Raw genomic sequence first — 24,264 nt, 5'->3', positions numbered from 1 at the left:
CCCCTTGAACGGGAGTTATAGACAGGTGTGAGCTGCCATGTGGGTGGGTGCTGGAATTTGAACCACAGTCCTCTGGAAGAGCAGTCCTTACCCCAGAGCCATCTCTCCAGCCCAGCTGGCTATGTTTCTTTCTTTCTTTTTTTTCTGGCTATGTTTTTAAAATAAGGGAGGCGCCGGGCGGTGGTGGCACACGCCTTTAATCCCAGCACGAGGGAGGTAGAGGCAGGCAGATCTCTGGGAGTTCAAGGCCAGCCTGGTCTACAAGAGCTAGTTCCGGGACAGGCACCAAAGCTACAGAGAAACCCTGTCTCGAAAAAAAAAAGGGGCGGGGGGGAGCGACATCATATGTACAGGAAAGGTTTTGGGAGAGTGTGTATCAGGGAAGGGCCTGTTTCCAGGCCTGTGGCCTTTTGGGGCGTCTCCTTCGAGAGAATGACATCTTCCTCGCCCCGCCCCTCACTCGCTGGGTTCCTTGCCCCGCCCTTTCCCTTGCGCCTCCTTCCCCTCTACTCGCTTCACCCCGGCCCTCTTCCCAGCTCCTCGCCCCTCCCAATCCCTCGCTTCGTCCAGTTCCTCATTCGGCCACTCTCAGTCCTCTTCCTGCAATGGCCAGGGTCTGTGCTTTATTGCCCGCTTAGCCATTCGGTGTCCCCGATAATCGAGCTGCTTGAGCCAAAGTATTCTCCCATCTTGCCTCACGCCAGCGTAGCCGCGGTTGCCTAGCTACGGGACGTTCCCGGAAGACGACTGGTAGGGCAGGACTTCCGGCGCCGCTGTTGCATCAGATTCTGGAAATAGTCTGTGGCCGTAGACGCGGGTTGGAATTCCCAGAGATGGCAGGTTCCTCCGCGGAGCAGGGTGAGTGGCGCGGAATGACTGTGGGGTTAGCATGACCCGAGTAGGCAATGCCAAGCTGGGGCTTTCGGGACAGCAATGGCCCAAGAAGCAGTGTCCTGACTAAGGATCTGAGGATAACGTTGGCCCAAGTGGGTTGTAGCAGGCCAGGGCTCTGGGAACAGTGATGGCCCAAGTGAGCGGTGGCAGGCTAGGGATCTGGATTTGGCATGAACTGGAGTGAGCAGTGGTAAGCCAGGAATCTGGGGCTGACTTGCGACTCGAGTGGGTAGTGGCCAACCCTGGACTCCGGGCTGACAAGTCCTTGGGTAAGACTCTGGGAGCAGTCATGACCCAAGTGGACAGTGCCAGACCAACACTCTGGGTATGGCCAAGCTCTCAATGGGCAGTGGCAGGCCACAGGACCTGGAGGGTGACTGCCATGACTCCACGAAGCTAGAGTATCTGCTTAGTGGGGACCTGACTTCTGTTCTATAAATAAGTCCATCCCTTCCTCAGCCTCAGTTTCTTGATTGGGTTAAAGTTAAGGTGTCCTTGAATACTTAGATGAGCCTGTCTCCAGCTGGTGCCTGGATGAGACCTCACCTCACATCCTCCTGCCCTGGCTGGACTTTGGGGGTGAGGCCGAGGCCCAAAGATTGTTTTGGTCTTCTGCCCAAGCAGGTGGGCGGAAGGGCACCCGAGGTTAGTACTTAGGCAAGTAGGGCAGAGGAAGCAAGGGCTCCGTGTACACATACATGAAAGAGTTTGGGGCTTTATGAAGGCTTTAATCACCAGTGTGGCCAGCAGTCACCACAGGGACATACCTGTCCAGTCAGAGCATCACTGTCTGCTTTATTGCCTACTGGGAGGCTCCCTCAAGAGGCAGTCACTTCTGTCACCCAAGGGGAGACCTGAACCTTAGCATATCTCAGAAGTGTCTTTTCTCATTGTCTTTTCAGAAAGAAAGTTCTAGAAAGAACAGAGGCTGTAGCTCAGATCCTGAAAGGTCAGAAGCAAGCCTTCCAAGGCAGAATATTTGGTGTAGGTTTTAGTCTTTGTGATACAGGCAGAAATTAGATGTGAGCTCTGACCTCTCAGCTGCCTGCCACCAGGGTGTACCAAGATCTCTTTGGTGCTCTGTGGTGCTCTTTTTTTTTTTTTTTTTTTTTTATAAGAAGTGCGATTTTAAGAAAGATGGTTGGAGTGGGGTTTAAGGGTGGTCCTTTCCCGAACTCACAGAGATCCGCCTGCCTCTGCCTCCCGAGTGCTGGGATTAAAGGCGTGCGCCACCATCGCCCGGCCTCTGTGGTGCTCTTTTGTCCTGGGTTTTAGGTGGGTGCTTCTGACTGCCTGAGTGGTGTGGGGCACCCAGGTGACATGGCCGCTTAGCCTGTGCCTAGTGACAGTGGTACCTTCCTTCATATTCCAGCCTTCCACTCAACTGGTGTGTCTGGATTCCAGCTGTTTCCACCACCCAGAGCAGATCTTAGAAGTCCACCTAGACTCCTGTAACACAGCAGCATGGCCAGCAGCTCCACCCTGAGCTGCCCAACAGGTCTGGGATGACAACTATGCCCATCCATACTCACAACGATACAGGAAATGATTCCTGCCTCAGAGGGTGGTGTAGGCGTTGAATGAGTTCGTAGGAAGGATTTGGAACGGTACCTGATGTGTAAGAATCAGGCCTGTCAAAAATGAGGTTCTGTGGCATTTGTTTGTTTGTTTGTTTGAGACAGGGTTTTATATAGCCAGGACTGGCCTTGATCTTTTGTTTGTTTGGTTTTTGGTTATTTTTGAGACAGGGTTTCTCTGTAGCTTTGGAGCCTCTCCTGGAGCTCGCTCTTGTAGACCAGGCTGGCCTCGAACTTACAGAGATTCACCTGCCTCTGCCTCCCAAGTGCTGGGATTAAAGGTGTATGCCACCACCGTCTGTCCTGGCCTTGATCTTGATAAATGATCTTCCTGCCTCCATCTCTTGTGCAGGGATGACAGATATTGTGACACCACATGCAGCTTCCTCTTCGGCTTTTAAATAAAAATGTCTGTTTGCTGTGGTCTGAGTGAGAATGGCCCCCATGGGTTCGTGTATTTGAATGCTGGGGCAGATTTAAGAGGTAGTGTTGTTGGAGGAAGTGTGTCCCTAGGGGTGGGTTTTGCGGTTTCAAAAAGCCTCTGCCATTCCCAGTTAGGCATCACTGCCTCTTTCTTGTGTCTCGAGATGTGAACTTTCAGGTACTGCTCTAGGGCCATGCCTGCCTGCTGCTATGCTCCCCATCATGATGGTTATGGAATCTAGCCCTCTGGAACCATGAGCCCCAAATTAGAAACAAGAGACTAGAAATAAGATCTCCACATAGATCACACACAAGGGAGACTGGGCAGTGGTGGTGCACACTTTTGATCCCAGCACTCAGGAGGCAGAGGCAGGTGGATCTCTGGAGTTCGAGGCCAGCCTGGTCTACAGAGTGAGTTCCAAGACAGCTAGGGCTGTTACGCAGAGAAACCATGTCTTGAAAAACCAGAGAGAGAACACAAGGGAGATGCACACATCCTTAGGGAAGATGATCCAAAAGTCAGCCTCCTTGAAAGTCTAGGAATAGGAGGTGGTGGGTGTGATGGCATGTGCCCATCATTCATAATTCTAATTCTCTGGAGGCAGAAGTAAGAGGATCTCTGCAAATTTAAGACCAGCATGGTCTACATGGTAAGTTCTAGGATAGTCAGGGATACATAGTGAAACCTTGTCTCAAACAAACAAAACAGGAAAAAGAAACTCAGAGAAGATGACCTCTTGGGACAAATCCAACAAAGCTGTGTGTGGGTGTACACCGGTAATTCTCATGCTCTGGGAGATGAGGCAGGGGGAACACCAGTTTGAGACCAGCCTGGATTACATAAGATCCTGTCTCCAGACAACACAATACCACTCAGGAACTGGAAACAGGCACTCCAGGGATGGTCTTTAGTTGTGGCTTGGGAGCATTTGAGCAACTGCTTTTTCCTTCATGTTTCCTCAGAGATGGCCCAAGCTCTAGGTAACACGGGGTACAGTGGGCAGGCTGATTTCAGGACCTCTGGTAGTTGGAGCTCATCTCGGAAACCTGATTTCTCCCCTAGTTTAACCAGATAGTCTTCATAATCACACCATAACATGTGGTCTGTCTCAGCATAAGTTCTGGCATAGCCATAATGGTGCCTGTGTTCCTTGGGATCCTTCCTGTGCAGATGAGCATCCTGATGACCAGAGCGGTGAAGCCATTGAATCTGCTGTTACCACAACCAGAGACTGTGCCAGGTATCCCTTGGTGCAGGGACTTCAGCTACCGCTCTTCTGTAGGTTCTCTTAGAGGGGTCAGGCTGGCTCCCGTTGCCAAGTATGGGAAAGTAGGAGAGCAGAACAAAATGGACCCATTTGAAGACTACAAATACTTGCTCAGCTGTGCCCTCATGTTCCCAGGCTGTCATTTATGGCAGTAACTTCTCGTGACTGTTGAGCGTTTTCCAGTGTCTTGAGGTGCAGCTCCTGGCGGCCGAGGTGGATGGGAACCCCAGAGGGAACATGTGAGATGGGAGAAACAAGAGCAGCTAGAGGAAGCTGAGGGGTGCTGTTGCTGGGAGGGAGCAATCTGCAGTTATCGGTATTGTTGGAACATCTGTAAGGTGAGAGCTTTGAGGGGCCCTTAGCAATAGCGGCAGTAACAGGCAGAGAGGGTCAGGAGCAAGTGACAAAGTAGCCCCCTCCAGTTGAGGCTTACCCTCTGGGAGCTTAGGGAGCTGCTCCAAGCATGCTTTCTTCCACTGTACCCGGGAGAGCTCCCAGGGAGGAAAGGGGACAGAGACAGTGGAAATGCCGGAGGAGCCAGCCAGATGCTGCCACTGTCCTTCCACATGTTAGGACTGTGGGTCATTTGAAGTGATGTGGCTTCTTCACTATGCTGAGTACACAGAGGTTTGCAATCTAGTGGCTGTTTGGCAAAGACTCCATACGCTGTGTTAGTTATTGTCCACCTTTGGGACAGTCCCACCATCAGATGTTCTGCTCTTTGTGTGTTCAGGGGATGAGCTGCAGATCTACCTGGTGGTGGCCTGCCCTTCTGTAGAAGCAGAGTAATTTGGCATGGTGTGTGATGGGTGAAGTCCTGGTGAGGCCGAGTTTGCAGAGTGGGCCTGGGAGGAATTCTCTTGTCAAGCAATGAACAACTGGAGGATGACTTAACCAGCTCCCCCGAGAAAGTTGACCTGTTCCTCCAGGAGTATCTGCACAGCTCCCTTTCCCAGAAGGACCTCCTCACACTTCTCAGTTACCCTGCTCTCCTGGCTGGGCTTTGTTCCCTCACAGTGGTCTGGGCTGCTCCACACAGAGCCTTTGGGATCCTGTGGTCTGGCACATTCCTCCAGGGGGCCTCTGGAGTTCTTCAGTGATTACAGTCGTCATAATGCAGGAGCAATTACAGTAATGACAGCAAGCAGGGCAGCTGGCTTTTTGCCAGAGGTTTGTAAAGCGTTCTGTAAGTGTAATTGCACTTAGCCTCGGAGGCTTTACAAGGTGGGTGGTGTTAAGTGTGGTTCAGTCTGAAGAGGGCAGGTGCTCAGCCTGCGGGTGAGGCCCATCTCCCTGAGCATCCTGTGGCCTGTGCCTTCCACGGGCTGTTTCCCTACTTTCTAAAGCATTGCAGTTGTCAGGGTGGTGTGGGTGCTCTACTCATTAGGGAACTTGGTGGGTGCCTAGAGTAGAAAAGAGAAGCGATGACCACAAGGAGGGAGTAAATATTTGGGGTATTCCTGGGCCTGTCTTGGTGGTGCTCAGGGACTACCAAGCAAGGCAGGGGCTGCCTTCCTTCCTGCATAGCCTCTTCATCTGGGAAGGGATATCCTGTTAATTTCACACAAGTGGCACGGTGGCAGAGTCACAAGTGTGCAGTTGGAGGGCCCTCCTTGGAGAGCAACAGACACACCTTGCTCCTTCACCTGTGGCTGAGGGCGAGGGCCTAGGACAAGAAGCTGATCTTCAAAGCCCACAGCGGTGTCCTGAGAGCCACATGCTTGAAGAAGGGAGGGAAGCTGAAGCTGGGCACGGGAGCTGGAAGAACTGGCTCTTGGGAGTCCCCAGCTCGCCCTACACCTTTGCAGGGACGGGGTCTGTCTGTTGCTTGGCATTATGTGGCAGTTGGGAGGTCTGAGTGAAAAGTGCCCTTCTTGTTCTTGGATCCCTGTGTCTTTGGGTAGCAGTCTCCAGCGAAGCCATCCATGGGGGAGAAGGCTAGCCATCCCCAATGCTGGCTCTATATTGGGGTCCTTCCTGAGAAAGGCACAGTGAGCCCCAAAGATACAACTAGAGTGCCAGCCCTCTGACAGTCCGGCCCTCACAGCTTTGCCAGATGTCTGAAAAAGTCCAGTTTGAGTTCTGGATGCTGGAGAGACCACAGTGAGCCGAGCAGCTGGAGAGTGGCAGGCAGTGAGGGGAGGAGGCGGTGCCCGACAGTGGACGCTGACATGGTGAAGGAAGTGGGGGCTTGGCCATGCCTGGAAGTGCTTATACCTCCCAAAAGAACCTTAGGTGCAATCCCTGGGGCCTGTGTGAGGCAAGATTTATGGGAGACAGAGATAGACTTTGTCCTTCTCTGCAGGGAAGGCCATGCTGGGCTGCAGGCCTGGTTTGTAAGGAGACCCGCAAGTGAGGGGGGGCTGGGCCCACACTGCTGTGCAGGGACTGTGGTGAGGGATCTAGGTCCAGATGCTGGCTGGGTGGGATGCTCTGGTCTAAAGGGGACTGTGAAGCTTTGGGCTCCTGTGGCTGCATAGCGCCTTGGCTATTTTTGAGTCCCCTGGAAAGGTGGCTCTGTGCGTTTAAGAGGAAGCAAGGTCGGTGGGGACTCATCAGGCTAATCCGGTCACTATTAGGGATGTCTGGAGAGCCAGTGTTTAGCTGTGTCCACCTTGAGAGTTGGAGGAGGCTTCTGTCCTGGGCCTGGCACGGCCACTCTGCTGTAACTTCATGTTTCATTCTCTGGACCTCTCAGTCCCATGAAGCTCCAGTCACTTGGGAAGAAACACACGTCCCTGCTTGCACTCGGCTGTCTGGTCCAGGAGCCGTGGGCTTGGTCTGGGCCGGTCAGTGTGCACCAGGCAAAGCAGGGGAAAAAGGAACTAGAGGAGGGAGGTGCAGGCTCTGCAAGGGTGTAGGATTGTTTGAGTTGTCATCTCCTGGCAGTAATGGCCCGGGTGGCTTTCTGGGGTTTGGCGGAGTGGGAGGTCATCAGCACGTGCTTGCCCACTCGAGTCTGTCAGAGTAGGAAGGTGTCTGTGAGGGATGAGCCTAGTCCCTCAGCAAATGAAATCCTTGGGACATGGGCTTGGGTGCTGCCCATTCGTGCGCTGGGGCCAGGCTCCATCTGGTGCTGCCTGTTTGCTCTGCCCCAGCATAGGAGGCTGAGTCTGGGGGGCAGTGCCTGATCCTAACCTCTCCATTCAGAGACACACACAGCCAGACATCTGGTAAGTGGTGAGACGTCCTCCCCGCTGACTTCTACCAGGGACAAGACCTAAGAGCACTGTTCCGGTCCTGTCAGCAGGGGGTTTTTGTTATTTAGAGGGAACATGAGGGCTAATGGCTCAGGTGAAAAAAGATGCAGCAGGGCTTGCAGTGTCTTAGGGTTCCTGTTGTTCTGATGAACACCATACCAACACCACCTGAGGGAAGAAAGGGTCAGCTCACACTCTATCACTGAGGGCCGACAGGGCAGGAACTCAAAACAGGGTGGGAACCTGGAGGCAGTTGCTGTGTAGAGGCCATGGAGGGGCTGCTTACTGACTTGCTTCACTTGCTTTTTTTTTTTTTTTTTTTCCTTCTTGCCCCCGTTTTTCCCTCCTTCCTCTCCTCCTGTTCCCCCCACTCTGCCTCTGCATCCACTCCTCTGATCCTGTTCTGAAAGGATCAAAGCATGGCATATTAAGTTGAGGTAGGACTAATTTCCTTCCTTTGTATTAAAGGCTGAATGAAGCAACCCAGAATGAGGAGTAGGCTCCCCAAAGCTAGTCAAAGCTTTAGGGAAAGACCCTGATCCCACTGCAAGGAGTCCCACAGATAGACCAAGCTATACAACTTGTCACACATATGTAGAGAACCTCGGTTGGTCCCATGTGAACTCTTTAGCTGTCAGTACATGTTAGGCGTTTTCTTTAGACGAGCCTCTCCTCTCTCTGCTGATGCAAATAATCCCAATCAAACCAAATTAGATCGAATTAAAGATGTCCATGTTTAGTGGAGTGCTCCCGGGTAGCCCCAGGGAAGCATGGAGAAGGGAAGAGAGAGAAAAGGGGAGGCCATGCAAAACATGGAGACCACGTGTTCATTCTCGGGGGGGGGGGGTCAGTTTAAATAGCCTGTTGGAGTGGTCCCGACCTTCCCTGAGGAGGGTTACTGTTTGGTGGACTTTCTTGACCCTCCCTGAGGAGGGGTCACCGTTTGGTGGGCTTTAGACTGAGGCAACTCCCAGGGGAGGGAGCTTATTCCAGGAGCTGGGGTGAAGCTCCCAGCCAAACAATCTGGACTTTTTGTATAAAGGGGCATTAGGGAGCTGAGGTGATGCTTTCAACCAAACAGTATGGAGTCCGTGAGTTCCTGAGTCCAGGTTAGTTGTTTCTGTGGGTTCCCTTGTGGTGGCCTTGACCCCCTTGGCTCGTACAATCCTTTTCTCTCTTCAACAGGACTCCCAGAGCTTGGTCTGGTACTTGGCTGTGGATCTCTGCATCTGTTTCCATGGGTTACTGGATGAAGGCTCTCTGACTGCAATTAGAGTAGTTACCAAACTGATTACAGGAGATGGCCAGTTCAGGCACCCTCTCCATTATTGCTAGGAGTCTTAGCTGGGGTCATCCTTGTGGATTCCTTTGAGTTTCCCTTTCACCAGGTTTCTCCCTGATCCCAAAATGCCCATCCCCCACCAAGACATCTCTTTCATTATTCTCCCTCCATCCTGCCAACCCACCCCACCTGATCCCTCATGTTCATCACCTTCCACCTCCCTCCCCCCAGTTTACCCAGGATATCCCTTGTATTTCCCCTTCCTAGGGAAATCCATGCATCCCTTCTTGGGACCTCCTGTTACTTAGCCCCTCTGAGGCTGTGGGTTGGTGAAGCTCTTTCTCCATTCTATGCATTCAAGTCCACTTCCCACTTTCTCTTCTGTCAGGTTCAGTGTAACTGGATTTATCTTGAGTTAGTTCTTTGATTCACTTGAACTTGAGTTTTGTGCAGGGTGATAGATATGGATCTATTTGTATTCTTCTACATGCTGACATCCAGTTATGCCAGCAGCATTTGTTGAAGATGCTCTCTTTTTCCCATTGTATAATTTTGGTTTCTTTGTCAAAAGTTGGGTGTTCATAGGTGTGTGAAGTAATGCCAGGGTCTTCAGTTCGATTCCATTGGTCCACCTGTGTATTTTTATGCCAATACCATGCTGATTTTATTACTGTAGTTCTATAATACATACAGCTTGAAGTTAGGGATGGTGATACCTCTGGAAGTTCCTTTACTGTACATGATTGTTTTAACTCTCCTGGGTATTTTGTTTTTCCATATGAAGTTGAGTATTGTTCTTTCAAGGTCTGTAAAGAGTTGTGCTAGGATTTTGATGGGGATCAAAATTGAATCTGTAGATTGTTTTTTAGTAAGATGACCATTTTACTATGTTGATCCTATTGATTCATGAGCATGGGAGATCTTTCCATCTTCTGATATCTTCTCCATTTCTTTCTTCAAAGACTTAAAGTTCTTGTCATACAGGTCCTTCACTTGCTCAGTTAGAGTTACCCCAAGATATTTTATATTATTTGTGACTATTGTAAAGGGTGTTGTCTCCCTGATTTCTTTCTCAACCTGTTTATCATTTGTATATAGGAGGGCTACTGATTTTTTTTTTAAGTTAATCTTGTATCCAGCCACATTACTGAAGGTATTTATCAGCTGCAGGAGCTCCCTGGTTGAACTTTTGGGGTCACCTATGTATGCTCTCATATCATCTGCAAATAGGAAGAGTTTCCTTCCCAATTTGAACCCCTTGATCTGCTTTTGTTGTCTTACTGCTCTAGCTAGAACTTTGAGTACTATATTAAATAGAAATGGAGAAAGTGGACAGCCTTGTCTTGGTCCTGATTTTAGTGGAATTGATTTGAGTTTCTGTTTCTCTCCATTTAATTTGATGTTGGCTGTCGGCTTGTTGTATATTTCTTTTATTATGTTTAGGTATGTTCCTTATATTCCTGATTTCTTCAAGACCTTTATCATGAAAGGGTGTTGGATTTTGCCAAAGGCTTTTTTAGCATCTAACAAAATGATCATAATGTCTTTTTTTCTTTCAGTTTGTTTATATGGTGGATTACATTGACAGATTTTTATATGTTGAACCATCCCTGCATCTCTGGGATGAAGCCTACTTGATCATGGTGGATAATATTTTTGATGTGTTCCTAAATTCTCTTTGCCAGTATTTTATTGAGTATTTTTGCATCAATGTTCATGGGGGAAATGGGTCTGTAATTCTTTTTCGTTGTTGAGTCTTTGTGTGGTTTGGATATCAGGTAACTGTAACCTTATAAAAAGAATTTGGTAATGTTTCTTCTGTTTATATTGTGTGGAACAATTTAAGGAGTATTGGTATTAGCTCTTCTTTGAAAGTCTGGTAGGATTCTGTACTGAAACCATCTAGCCCTGAGCTTTTTTGGGTTGTGAGACTTTTAGTGACTGCTTTTATTTCCTTAGAGGTTCTAGGTCTGTTTAAATTGTCTTTTTGTTTTTTTCATTTGTTTGTTTTTTGGTCTAGCTTTAATTTTGGTTTGTGGTACTTATCAAGAAAATTGTCCGTTCCTTTTAGATATTCCAATTTTGTGGAGTATAGGTTTTTGAAGTATACCTTAATGATTCTCTGGATTTCTAGTGTTTGACATGTCCCCCCTTTTGTTTCTGATTTTGTTAATGTGGATGTTCTCTCTGCCTTTTAGCTAAATTGGATAAGGGTTTGTCTTTTTTGTTGATTTTTTTTTTCTCAGAGAACTAACTCTTTGTTTCATTGGTTCTTTGTATTGTTTCATTGATTCTTTTTATTCTTTTTGTTTCTATTTTATTTATTTTAGCCCTCAGTTCTTTCCTGCCATCTCCTCCTCCTGGGTGTGTTTGCTTCTTTTTGTTCTAAAGCTTTCAGGTGTGCTGTTAAGTCGCTAATGTGAAATTTCTCCAAATTCTTTATGTGGGCACTTAGTGCTATGAACTTTCCTCTTAGCACTGCTTTTATAGTGCCTCATAAGTTTGGGTATGTTATGCATTCATTTTCGTTGAATTCTAGAAAGTCTTTGGTTTCTTTTTTTTCCCTTGACCCAGTGGTAATTCAGTTGAAGTTGTTCAGTTTCCATGAGTTCGTGGGCTTTCTGTAGTTTGTGTTGTTGCTGAAATCTAACCTGTGGTGATCCAATAAGATACAGGGGGTTATTCCAATTTTTCTGTATCTGTTGAGTTTTTTGTTTTTTTGTTTTGTTTTTTTTTTTGTGACCGAGTATGTAGTCAATTTTAGATAAGGTTCCATAAGGTGCTGAGAAAATACATTCTTTTGTGTTTGGGTGAAATGTTCTCTAGATATCTGTTAGGTCCATTTGAGTCATAACATCTGCTAGTACCCTTATTTCTCAGATTAGTTTCTGTTTGGCAGACCTGTCCAGTGGTGAGATTGGGGTGTTGAGGTCTCCCACTATTAGTGTGTGGGGTTTGATGTGTGCTTTAAGCTTTAGCAATGTTTGTTTTGTAAATGTGGGTGCCCTTATATTTGGAACATAGATGTTCAGAATTGAGACTTTGTCTTGATGGATCTTTCCTTTGATGAATGATGTCCTTTTTCATCCTTTTGATTAATTTTAGTTTGAAGTCTAATTTGTTAATTATTAGGGTAGCTACACCAGCTTGCATCTTAGGTCCATTTGATTGGAAATCTTTTCCCAGCCCTTAACTCTGAGGTAATATCTGTCTTTGAGTGGTAGAGTGTGTGTGTGTGTGTGTGTGTATGTGTGTGTGTGTGTGTGTGTGTGTGTGTGTGTGTGTGTGTGTGTTGGGTTTTGCTGGTGTGAGATTTCCTATTGTCTGTTTTTGAATGGGTACAGCTAACTTCCCTGGGTTGGAGTTTTCCTTCTAGTACTTTCTGTAGGGCTGGCTTTGTGTATAGGTATTGTTTACATCTGGTTTTGTTATGAAATATTTTGTTTTCTCCATCTATGGTAGTTGAAAGTTTTGCTGGGTTTAATAGTCTTTCTGGCTGGCATCCATTGTCTCTTAGTGCCTGCAAAACATCTGTCTAGGCCCTTCTGACTTCTAGGGTCTCCATTGAGAAGTCGGGTATAATTCTGATAAGTCTGCCTTTTTTCCTTTGCACCTCTTAATGTTCTTTCTTTATTCTGTATGTTTAGTGTTTTATTATGTGGTGAGGGTACTTTTCTTTTAGTCCAGTCTATTTGATGTTCTGTAAGCCTCTTCTACCTTTATAGGCATGTCCTTCTTTAGGTTGGGAAAGTTATCTTCTATGGTTTTGTTGAATATATTTTCTGTGCCTTTGAGCTGGGATTTTCCTCCTTCTATTTCAATTCTTTGGTTTGGTCTTTTCATGCTGTCCCAGATTTCCTGGATGTCTGTGTTAGGAATCTTTTGAATTTAACATTTTCTTTGACTGATAAATCTATTTCCTCTACTGTGTCTTCAACAAAAGATTCTCTTTTCCATCTCTTGTATTCTGTTGATGGTGCTTGCATCTGTAATTCCTGTTCGCTTACCCAGATTTTCCATTTCCAGAATTCCCTCAGTTTATGTTTTTATTGTTTCTATTTCAATTTTGAAGTCTTAAGCCATTTCCTTCACCTGTTTGTTTTTTCCTTGGGTTTCTTTAAGGGATTTATTGATTTCTTTCACTTTTTGTTTGTCTTTTCCTCAATTTCTTTAAGGAAGTTTTTCATTTCCTTTTTAAAGGCTTCTATTATCTTCATAAAGTTATCTTGAAGATCATTTTCTTGTGCTTTGGCTGAGCTGGAATGTTCAGGTCTTGCTGTTGTAGATCACGGGGTTCTCTTGGTGCTGTATCCCCCTTTCTGTTACTAAAGGTATTCTTACACAGCGGTTCACTCATCCGATTATAGGTCACTTTCTGTCACTAAAGGTATTCTTACACAGCGCTTCACTCATCCGATTATAGGTCTGGGTGTCGATTCTTGTGTTTGTCTTTGTTGGATGGGTGTTTTGTTTCTTTACTATCTATCTCCTTCATTGTCTTCCAGCCTGAATGGGTAAGGGTTTTGGTGATTGGCAGAACCAATCAGGTTCTGTAGGATGTCTGTAGGATGTTCAGGTCCAGTAGGATGTCTCAGCCGAGTTTTTTGGGTTCTGGATTCAGCCTATCCTCACTTTCTTCTGACTGATGTTGGCTGTATCTGTGCCTATAGTTATAGTCTGTTCTTTGAAAGATGTGGGCTGTTCCTGTGTCTATGGAGTCTGCTGGAGTTGCGGGGAAGGGCAGGCCACGGGAAGGATGAGGAGGTGGGTGGGGTTGGGTGGCAGAGTAGATCTTGAGGGAACAGAATCCAGTGGGTGGTGACAGTGGTGGTGCAGCCTGCAGGCAGGTCCCTCACCTGCTGGCTGCTCATCTCGCTTTCTTACACACTCCAGGACTCCCTGCCCAGGGCTGGCTCTCAATCACTAAATCAGAAAAGGAACTACAAGCTTGTTCGTAGGCTGGTCCAGTGGCAGATGTTCCCAAATGAGGTTCCCTTTCCCCAAATGACTAGCTTACACCAAGCTGACATAAAACTGGCCAGGGTATAGGGTAAATGTTCAACCAGGCATCTGGTTCTTAGTTCAGGGCCATATTAATGTTTTATCGTCCATACGTTCCCCTTAAATAATTTCCCCTTAAATAAGACATCTCGATGGTACGGGTCTAATCAGCCCATGCCTAACGTAACTGTGGTCTCGGGCAGTTGGTATTTTTTAATTTTCGGGATGCTATGGCTCAGCTTAGATTTCTGTCCTCAGGTAACCCATGCAGAACCTTACCCTGGAGTCCTCCACACTCTGAGTTATGGGTGGTGGGAGTCATGACTGTTGTTCCTTTGTAGTGGGTGCGTCAGTGAAGGGGTCAAGTGTCTTCAGAGCAGCTCCTTCTAGCAGCCCTGAGCACTCTTGAGAGGGCTTGGACAACCTGGGGATGTGACATCTTGCTTCTAGAAGCCATGTTTGTTCCCGCATCTGCAGGCTTATGCATGGTGATGTCACGTGCTGAGGGCTCTGCAGCTCCTACCCTCTCCATAGCAGGAAAGTAACCATTTCAGTAACTAATTTGTTTATTTTGTGGTGCTGGCAATCAAAACAAGAGCTTTATACTTGTTAAGAGATTCACCTGCCTCTGCCTTTGCTGGGATTAAAGGTGTACATCACCGTGTCCTACCCAAAGTTAGTCGTTTTAAAGTACGCAATCCCTGGCAGTCAGAGCACTCAGGATGCTGCAGACCACCTCTGTATGCATCTGAAACCTTCCCATGAGTTCCAGGAGGACATCTGACTTGCTCCACTGTCATCCTGCCTTCCTCCTGCCAGCCACTGGTCTGCATGGCCACCCTGTGGTCCTTCCTCTTCTGGATGTCTGACATTCAGGAAAGGGCTTTGACACTCACTCTCTCTAGCTCCTCTTCTTGGGCGGCCTTCTGTGCACATGCTGGTGTTCTGTGACCTTTTCCTTGTTCCCATACCCCCTGCCTGTTTGCCTGATGTTGCACCTCTCCTACCCACTTGCATGACATCATGTGCCCTTCTGCCTACTCCTGCTTGCCTGATGTCATGTATTGCCTGCCCTCTGGCCTGATGTCCTATGCCCTCTGTCTTTGCAGCTGCCGACTACAGGTCCATTCTGAGCATTAGTGACGAGGCAGCCAGGGTGCAGGCCCTGGACCAGCACCTCAGCACGCGTAGCTATGTCCAGGGGTACTCCCTGTCCCAGGCAGATGTGGACGTGTTCAGGCAGCTCTCAGCCCCTACTGATGACTCGAGGTTCTTCCACGTGGCTCGGTGGTTCAGACACATAGAAGCGCTCCTGGGTGGCCCCCAAGGCAGAGGCGAGCCCTGCAGGCTCCAAGCAAGTGAGTAACAGCAGTGAACCTCTGCTCCAAGGTCAAGGGCATGCGGTGCTACTAGACAGTGGGTATCCTGCTGGAGACTCACCTCCATATTTTAGTCAAAAGTGTTCCCGTGGGGCAGAAGCCATGCTTGCTTACCCAGAATGGCAGGGCTCAGAGACATCATCACATCACCGGGGACCACTTCAGGGCCATATTGCATGCTGCTACAGGCCTGTCTGGGGTTCAGTTAATGCTTTGCTGCTAGTGGCTCTTGGTTCCTGTCTTTAGTCCCATAGGTGACATTTGCTTCTCTTCACGTGTGACATCACTACGTATTAGAGCTATATACATTGACGATGAACCTTTAAAAAAGCAGACATGAGTCTCCTGCCTGTGGTTTAAGATGAAGTCAGCCATGCCTGTGGGTGCTGCTGGTGTCCCTGGGCACAGTTGTTAGAATGGGGAGGCTCTACTGGAGGTTCTCACTTGGGACCCAAATAGTTGGTCACCTTCATCTGGCCATTTGGCAGTCCTCCTGTCCATGGGTGCTCAGTTCTGAATTGCCTAAGGCTGTTGAGCTCCAGTTTCTCGTGGCTATAATACACTTCTCCTCCTTTATGTGGAGAGGGCTGAGTGCTGACTTAATGGTAGTCCCTGCTGGTGGCCTCCTTGAAGCTTTGCAGACTTGGGGTGGGGACCTTGGAACATGTAGAGGGGTCTCCTGGGGTCTTGACTTTTATGGATTATCCCAAGTAAACCCCCTACTCCAGCCTAGGTGGGAGATGGGCAGCACAGGCGGTCTTCCCTGGACATCTGCTGTCCTTACGTCTAACACTGTGTCCCAGGTGTCTTCTCCAAAAGGCGTAGGGAGTCAGATTGTCCAAACGCTATGCCCCAACTTCAGTGAGATCAAGGACCTGGTCCTGCTTTCAGTAACCACCCATGTATGCTTCCTGTATGGTCCTGGGGAGAACTGAACAGACACACCACTGTCCGTCCAGTGAACACAGCGGAACATTACTTCTCAGGGCCTCATGACCATGAGGGTCTCCCATTCCAGTCAGCTGCTGTCTACTGAGGCTTCTCTGGGGGATGCTTTTGTGTGGAGGATGGGCTAAGGACAGCACTAACAGAATTACCCTGCTTCCTCCAGCACACAGCTGCCTATGAGGCCATCAGGACCATGTGAAAAACGTGTTAGGTCAGATGTCCCTTAAGCAAAATGTTCAGAAGCTTAGCTGGAGGGAAGGCAGGTTAGAGCTGGGCTACCTGACTTTGGCAGGCCCAGGCTCCAGAGTCCAGTGTCCACACCATGCCTCTGGATCAATAGTAGCTCTGCTTCAGTGTGACTCTGAGGACTGGAGCTCTCCCTGTCGTGATGTCTCTAACTTGCCTTCACCAGCCTCCTCTCCTTAAGGCTGAGGCTTTAGCAGCAAAGGGCCCTCTCAGACATGGAAAATTCCTGTGTTCTTCTCAGCCTTCATGGTCCCCTTACAGAGGAGCCAGCGCTCTTCGCACCAGCCTCCCGTCCTCCTTTCTCCCGTCACCTTGTCACCCTCTGTGGTTCAGCATGGTGATCCACTCCATCCCGGGGCTTTGAGCTTGCTTGGGAGCTCTTACCTGGAACTGGGGCTCAGCCCGTTTGGCCCCTTGCTTCCCCCAGCTCCTCTGGAGTCAGCAGACATACTGTCACTGCGGAAAGGGCCTGCCGGAAGCCAGGGCAGAGTATTTAGGGAGGTTCAGGTTCTGAGTTCTCCCAGGCAGGTGGCTCAAGCATTACCTCATGATCCTGGGCCAGTCTGTTGCTTCCCAGCAGCTTCTCCATCTCTGGACCTCTGGCCTCTTGCATTCCATTTTCAAAGTGTAGCTGTCTGTGCTGCAGAGCTACCTGTTGGTTCAGGGGCACTCTGAACATGCTGAACATGCCACCACAGTGCCCAGCCTGGAGTGGTGCTGTTCCAGGCTGACAGCACCTAGGAGGCTTTGGGGACACTGACATTGCTATGGTCGTTGGGTTGGGAGGTTTCAGGAAGAGCCTGAGAACTTCACTTGTGTGTGCCCTCTTGACCGAGGGAGCCTGTGCGCAGTGGGCTGTTGTGTATCTTCTCTGTTGTGCCACCTTTCAAACTGGAGTGTCCCTGCCAGGTGGCCTTGAAGCCTGTCGCTGGCTGTGAGACTGTGGTAGCCGTGAGGAGAGCTGAATGCTGAATGTGGCCCAACTTCACAGGGACTCACCTTCAGCCCTGAGTAGTAGCCCTTGGCAATGTCTTTTTCCCGTGAGACTGCAGCAGCACCTTCATTTTTGGTGTCACCTGTGGGTTTTATGAGGAGGGACAGTGACGCAGACCCTTCGTCACATCACAGAGTGAGACTTTCCCATAAGGATGGGAAACTCCGAGGTGTGCTCAGAGTGAGCTGAGACTGCATTTGGTGTCTGACGAAGGTTTGGGTTTTCCTCCATCCCAGTCTGTGGCCACCTGTGACTGGATCCTGAACTTACTGGGAGGAAGGAACTCCTGCTTGCAGCTGGCTGCTGTCACCTCCCTCGTCTGCCCCCACGCAGTGGACAATGTCTCCACCCCCTCCCCCTGTTATCCTTAGCCTGTTTGTTACGAGTGTCCTCTATTCTATCTAGTGTGACCTGGGCAGGGATTGGAGCCTGAAAATGGCCTGTGCCCAGAACAAATTTCTCTATGACTCTCGAAGTGGAATCAACAGGTTAGCAGGCACAGGTATCAGCAGTTGCTCATAGGAGTCAGGTGACTGAAGGCAAGAGAAGTATCCATGGTGAGGGAAGACTAGGACCAACCAGGCCAGCTCAAGACCACCCTGTGCTCAGCAGAGGTGAGGGGGGCTGATGGACTGGGCATTAAAAAAGTGTATTAGGGTCTACCACAGGTGGCCCTGTGTGATCCATACACACAGACCCACAGAGGAGCAGCACAGGGCCTGGCTCTTGGCAGGGCTAAGGAGGAGGACAGGTGTGCCCCCACCAAGCACAGGAGCAGGCTGTGGATGATCACATGGTTTCCCAGTGGGCTTCAGTCAGCTTTACTAGACTGAGATTATGAGACTTGAAGCATTACCCTTGTGACACCTTAGAGTTCCCAGGCATGCAGATCAGGGCAGCCTTTCTCGGGACTAGAGGCAGCTGTCTTTGGGAAAGGGCCTACAGGTCTCAGGCACATGCCAAGGAGGGACTGTGCCATATGGTGTCCAGAGAGCAGGTGCTGCCTGAGAGAAAGGGGCTGGGCCGTGGAGCCTGTCAAGCCAGTGTGGATCAGCCTGGGTGGGGGTGGAGGTGCAACTGACTTGTATCCAGAGGTTAGGGTCAGTCTGGCTATCGGCCAAGCCAGATTTGGGGAGGCCAAGGACAGAGATAAGGAAGGGCTGGAGACCATTCTCACCCTGACCTTCGTTGAACCTGGTGACTTGGAGGTAGCCTGTGTGTCACAAATTGTCCAGACTCTTACCTTGCCCAGGCAAGTATCTCGAGGGCTGGCGGCAGCCACGTCTTGTTTGTTGGGATGCAGCACTGTGCAGAAGGTGAACTGAAAATCACAAACCACACCTTCAATCCCAGCACTAGGGAGGCTAAGGCCGGAGGATCCTAAGTTTAAGGGCAGCCTGAACTACACAGGAAATTCCAGAAAGGCCTGGGCTACAAAGTGAGAACTTGTCTCAAAAGTACAGTTCTATTGTTCAACCCAGGTGTTGAGAGCTAGTTGTGACCTGCTGTGTGACCTGTCTGCTCTTCTGCCTCCAGGTAAAGGCCGGCGAGTGCAGCCTCAGTGGTCCCCTCCAGCAGGGACTGAGCCCTGCAAGCTTCGCCTGTACAATAGCCTCACCCGGAACAAGGTAAGACGGATGAGATGCCCTTGCAGAGCAAACTATAGCCTGTTAACCACATGGCATGTTCCCTCATCTTGGTCCAGGGTCCTGTACTGTGGTATGGACTCTGCACCTTCTGTTACTGCTGTGCCGTGACCTTTGCAGCCCAGACAGAGCTGTGCTCTAAAACTAGGGCACAAATACTTTGTATACAGTGCTTTGGGAAAGCCTGCCTGCTGGCCTTCTGGCATTGCCCAGTCGTGAGTGCTCAAGGTCACCATCACAGCCGAGCCAAGTGCTGGCAGCTTTCAGGAGGGCTCCTGGCTATCAACATTGTCCCAAGCCAAGCAGAGTAGGCAATGTGACCAACCTGCCAGGTGGTGTTGGAGCTTGGAGCCCAACATGTGCCAGGATGCCAGTTCTGGCTCTTGACCTGATAGGCTCATCATGGTTCGCTCTGCTTAGCTCATGGCCGTGGTGGCACAGATTTCAGAGAGCTTTCCAGTTGTGGGCTTGGTTTTTGTTGTTGTTTGTTTGTTTTAATGGTTTATTTTTAATTACATGTATATGGGGGGTGGGGTGGTCATATGAATACAGTGTCCACAAAGGCTTTAGATCCCTTGGAGATGAAATTACAGCTGGTTGTGAGCCCCCCCAGCATGGGTTCTGGGACTGAATTCGGGTCCTTTGAAGCAGTATGCACTCATCTCTCCAGTCCTTTGGCTGGGTTTTTGGTCAGTATACATGCTTAGCAAGCAAGAGATAGGTCTGGGACAGGTCCCATCTCCTTATGTGACTCACTGATGATGACACTCCCAGAGAAGTCTGAGAATATCGAGGTGCTCTGGCCTCTAAGCCAGGTTCCTGTGGGAGAGGAAGCTCACGGCCTTGTACTCTGTCTGGAGAAGACAGCATCAGTGCCAAGCTCCTGAAGTGGCTGTCTGGAGCAGGTTGTCGTCAGGCTGGTACTTGTTAGCTGCAGCTCCTGTAACTTGCATCTCACATCAGCAACTTTGCCCCTTCCCCACTCTGAGGAGGAGGAAGGTTCCAGGGAGGATGGGGTGAGGATGTCTTCACCAGGCTCCCACCACATAGCTTACTAACTGTGCCATGACTTTATCAGTAAAACAGGAGACAGGAGGGTCTTGATGGTTTAGCTCAGGCCTATCATCTAAGTATGTGGGAGGTGGAGGCAGGAGGATAGTGAATTCAAAGCCAGAGCCCAGCTTCCTAGGCAATCGGTTAGTGGGCTGTTTGTGGCTCCTTTTACTGTGTGTGGAGTTTCTTGAGTTTCTGGTGATGGCATTCCTTGTTTTTTAACAAGGATGTATTTATACCTCAAGATGGGAAGAAGGTGACGTGGTACTGCTGCGGGCCAACTGTGTATGATGCATCTCACATGGGACATGCCAGGTAGGTCTGGGCCTGGGGATCTACACTGCTGGAGGATTAAAGACAGCAGAAGGGACGTACACAGAGCTTGTGGTTGCCCTCCTGGAGTCTGCCCACACTATCCCTACCCTAGTGGACATGTGATGTGTCCACAACATGCAGACTTTAGGTGTAGTGAGTTGTGACCCCTTCCCTGCCACCCCCCCACACACACACAAACACACACACACATTTGTGGGTGTGACTTTTCAGAGTTGATGGCTGATGGGGTAAAGGTCATGGGTCCTGTCCCTAACAAGCTGAGTTCAGGGTTTTCCGATTTGGGGCTGTTTGCATATGAAAAGAGGCCTTGGGGACGGAGCCCACACTGAAACATGGCATCTTAACAGTTTTGTTCATGAAACATTATTTCATAGCGTGGAAGTTTTATTTTCGTGGCATCATGTGGGTGCTCAGAAAACTTGGGATTTGGAGATGTTTCTGGTTTTAGGGTGCTCAGCCTGTGCATGTTCTTCCTGGAGTGTCCAGTTCATGGGCAGAGTGTGCCAACTGAGGAACTGTGCTTTCCTCTGCTGTAGGTCTTACATCTCCTTCGACATCCTAAGGAGAGTGCTGAGGGATTACTTCCAGTACGATGTCTTTTATTGCATGAACATCACGGACATTGATGATAAGGTAAGGGGGTGCCTAAGTTAGCACTCGGGTCTGAATAGGTGACTTGAGAGGAAGCAGGACTTTCAGATAAGAAAAACAGCTGCAGAACATCACATAGGAGGCAGATTGTGAGTGTGGGGCCAATCTGGGCAGCTTTGGAAGTTGCAGGACTGCCTGGGCTACATGAATGGACAGATGGGCTGGAGGACAGACAGGCTCGGGTCCCTGCTGTGAGCTGATACCACAGGTGATGCAGATGGAGGATCTTGCACACAGGCATGCAGATACTACAAGACGTTGTACATTCTGATCATTGGCTAAGAGTCCATCATTCCTGGCTTTTTACGGAGCAGGCCCACTCTATATCTCACTAGCTGAGGAAGCTGGGGCCTCAGTGACCTGTCCTTAGACACCCAGAAGTTGACAGACCTCAGCCCCACTTTGCAGGTACAGGTGGAGGGTGGTAATAGTGTCCCACAGTGCCACATTGTGTGGGACCTAGTCTGTCCCCGTGGCCCTTCACCATCACTCAGAGTTGCAGTGTGAGCCATGTTCTGCACGTGGGAGGGAGTGGACTCTGTCGTAACCAGTCTCTCACCTTGGCAGATCATCAAGCGGGCGCGGCAGAACTACCTGTTTGAACAGTATCGTGAACAGAAACCCTCGGCTGCCCAGCTCCTGAAGGATGTCCATGCTGCCCTGAAGGTAGGCCCTGGATTCCACCCTGCCTCCTTCTTGTGCCTCTCAGGCCCCTGTCTGGGATGGTGTTTGACTTGGCAGTCATTTCCAAGACAGTACTCAGACCAGCTGCATTAGGGTATCAAAGCTGGTGTCACCCCTGCCAGGCCCATGAGACAGTCTCCAGGGCAGAGTCCTGCAGGATATGATGTGGAGTAGGTGACGCTCCTGACACTTAGGGGAAATATCTGCTCTATCCCCATCCCTCTTGGTAGTACCTGACAGAACTGCTCTCTGTCCTCAGTGTTTGGGGTCACAAGAGATATGATGCCCACTTTTACCACAAGGCAGACACTTGATCTGTAAGTTCTTGTTGCATCCCCGGTGCTGTAACCCCCACTGAGGAAGTGTGTTCTCTCCAGTTTCATACCTTTATTCTGAGTGAGCCGCCTTTTAATGTGTAAACTCTCATGTTACAGTGTCTTAGGTATTTCCCTATTGCTGTGCTAAAACACCATGATGAGCAACTTAGAGAAGTTGATTTTGGCTTATGTTTCCAGAGGGATGAGCCCATCATGACAGGGAGGCTTGGCAACAGTTAGCAGGCCTGTTAGCAGAAGCAGGAAACTGAGAGTTCACATCCTCAAACCCAAGAACAAAACAGAGAGCAAACTGGAATAGGAGAGTGTGGCTTCAAGCTCTCAGAGCCTTACACACACACACAGACACACACACACCCGTGACATACTTTCTCCTGCAAGCATGCACCATCACCTTGGGTCCAAGTGTTCAGATCCCAGAGCCTATGGGAAACGTTCTCTTTTAAGCAATCATACTTATGGTAAGAATGGATCGTTCTGGTTCCTGTCACACACCAACCTTAGCAACTACAATAACAAATGCTGGAATGCTCAGAGCATTGTCCCTGGGAAGGATTAGGCCTGAAGTTAGAGCATAGCTGTCTTTGAACTGTCAGAACTGAGAACTGGGGGAGCTGGAGCACCTTTGACATGGGAGATAGCCACCAGCTGTTGGGGCTTGATGGATGTACATTTTGTACCCATTTTGCATGGGGGACAACTTGCTTAATAAAGTTAAGCATCCTGTGTAGCCACACGTGAAGAAGGGTAGCAGATCTGCCTGGGTTGGGAGCTGAAGTCTGGGTGTGGGGAACACAATGCTCTGATGCATTGAGTCAGCTTTAGGAAGCAGTGTTCTGCGCCGTGCCTGACATATTTGGTGTATTCTATGGTTGTAGCCATTTTCAGTCAAGTTAAGTGAGACAACAGACCCCGACAAGAGGCAGATGCTGGAGCGGATCCAGAACTCTGTGAAGCTTGCCACAGAACCACTGGAGCAGGCTATGCACTCCAGCCCCTCTGGAGAGGAAGTAGACAGCCATGTGCAGGTGAGCTCTTCTGGGTTTATATAAAACATCATATTCTGCACATGGTTGATCCACATTCAGAGTCAATGTGACCCAGACCCGTGGCTCCATTCTTATGTGCTCAGTCAGTATCCCATCCTACCTGGGAACCCCAGCCTCTGTAGTCCCATTCCCAGGCTCAGCACCAGGGAGACGAACCTGGCTCCCTTGTGAACCCAGATTATGGCTCCCTTTCCCCCATGCTCGCTCCTACCACTTCTACATAGAATGCAGGGGAGCAGCCGCATGTTTTCCCTTTCCATAATTATCCACTGGATCTTCCCTCTCATTTCATGGTAGCAGAAAGCAGAGCCAGCAATTGAAGGTGAAGTGAGCAGCAACTTGTAGTTGGCAGTGGAGCTGGGACTTTCACACTTGCCAACTGTCCTACCATAGCAGCTCTCTGGACACAGGGCCCTTCCCCTTTCTGCTAGCACCCCCTGCTGGCCACTCTGTAACTCAAGGAAACCAGACGGGAGGAAGTGGCTGCAGGTCGTCAAGCAGCACAAAGGTGTGCACGGCAGAGGCCTGGGCTTCTGTGTTACTGACTTGGGGCCCCCACCTGAGCTGACTGACCATCCTACCTCTTGCTCACTCTTTCTGTTCGGGTTTCTCTCTTCTGTGTTCCTACATGACAGAGTCTGGTGTTGATGATGGGGCCATGTGCTTTGCCTCAGGTTGTATTTTTGAGGTGGGCCCACATTGCCATTCCTCTGGGGCAAGTTTGTAGTGGCATTTCATTTTTTTTTTTTTTAATAAATAAAGCTTGCCTGAAGTTCAGAGAGTAAAACAGCCATACACACACCCTTAATCCCAGTAGCCACACTAATTTGCCATAGAAACCCGGTGGTGCATGCCTTTAATCCCAGCCCTAGAAAGGATTATAACATGGGAAGAAGTGTCTCTCAGACACAGTCTCATTCTGAGATTCCTGGAGACAGGATCGCCATTTTCAGACTGAGGCCGAGGTAAGAGCCAGTGGCTGGCTGTTTGTTTTTCAGAACTTCAGGTTGAACCCCAGTATCAGTCTCTGAGATTTTATTAATTGTGCTTCACAAGTTTCTCTCTCATGCTTTTGCGGCCTGCAGTCAGGTGACCAACAGTCCCACTAAAGTCATTCCCCAGTTCTTCCACCAGTTCCCATCTTTAAAAAGTCACCTTCCAGCCCTCAGGAGGCCAAGGCAGGGGGATTGTAGCCAGTTCCAGGTCAGCCTGTGCTGTGTATGGAAACGTGTGTATGTACAAAGTTCCGATGATATATGTAACATAAAAACTGCCATCTTAAGCTGGGCGATGGTGGC

At 49.3% G+C, this 24,264-nt stretch overlaps 1 protein-coding gene across 3 annotated transcripts in view; it reads left to right on the top strand.

Moving 5' to 3' along the window:
* The first annotated feature begins 553 nt into the window (after positions 1 to 553).
* Cars (cysteinyl-tRNA synthetase) overlaps positions 554 to 24,264 on the top strand; it is a 56,347-nt gene continuing 32,636 nt past the window's right edge. Inside the window, exons 1-7 of one of the 3 annotated variants that reach the window (XM_005351584.2) lie at positions 684 to 858; positions 14,755 to 15,003; positions 18,749 to 18,840; positions 20,138 to 20,226; positions 20,784 to 20,880; positions 21,466 to 21,564; positions 22,796 to 22,945. In XM_005351584.2, coding sequence (XP_005351641.1) covers positions 834 to 858; positions 14,755 to 15,003; positions 18,749 to 18,840; positions 20,138 to 20,226; positions 20,784 to 20,880; positions 21,466 to 21,564; positions 22,796 to 22,945 — 801 coding nt within the window. In that variant the 5' untranslated portion in view covers positions 684 to 833. Of the gene's footprint in view, positions 859 to 14,754; positions 15,004 to 18,748; positions 18,841 to 20,137; positions 20,227 to 20,783; positions 20,881 to 21,465; positions 21,565 to 22,795; positions 22,946 to 24,264 lie in introns of those variants that run through there. The other 2 variants (XM_005351585.2, XM_026781467.1) reach the window with 2 other exon arrangements.

The sequence above is a fragment of the Microtus ochrogaster genome, chromosome 8 (assembly GCF_000317375.1).
Source record: "Microtus ochrogaster isolate Prairie Vole_2 chromosome 8, MicOch1.0, whole genome shotgun sequence".
Classification (NCBI taxonomy): Eukaryota; Metazoa; Chordata; class Mammalia; order Rodentia; family Cricetidae; genus Microtus; species Microtus ochrogaster.
The sequence above is the reverse complement of the archived record's forward strand: the minus strand, read 5'-3'. Positions and strand labels throughout refer to the sequence as shown.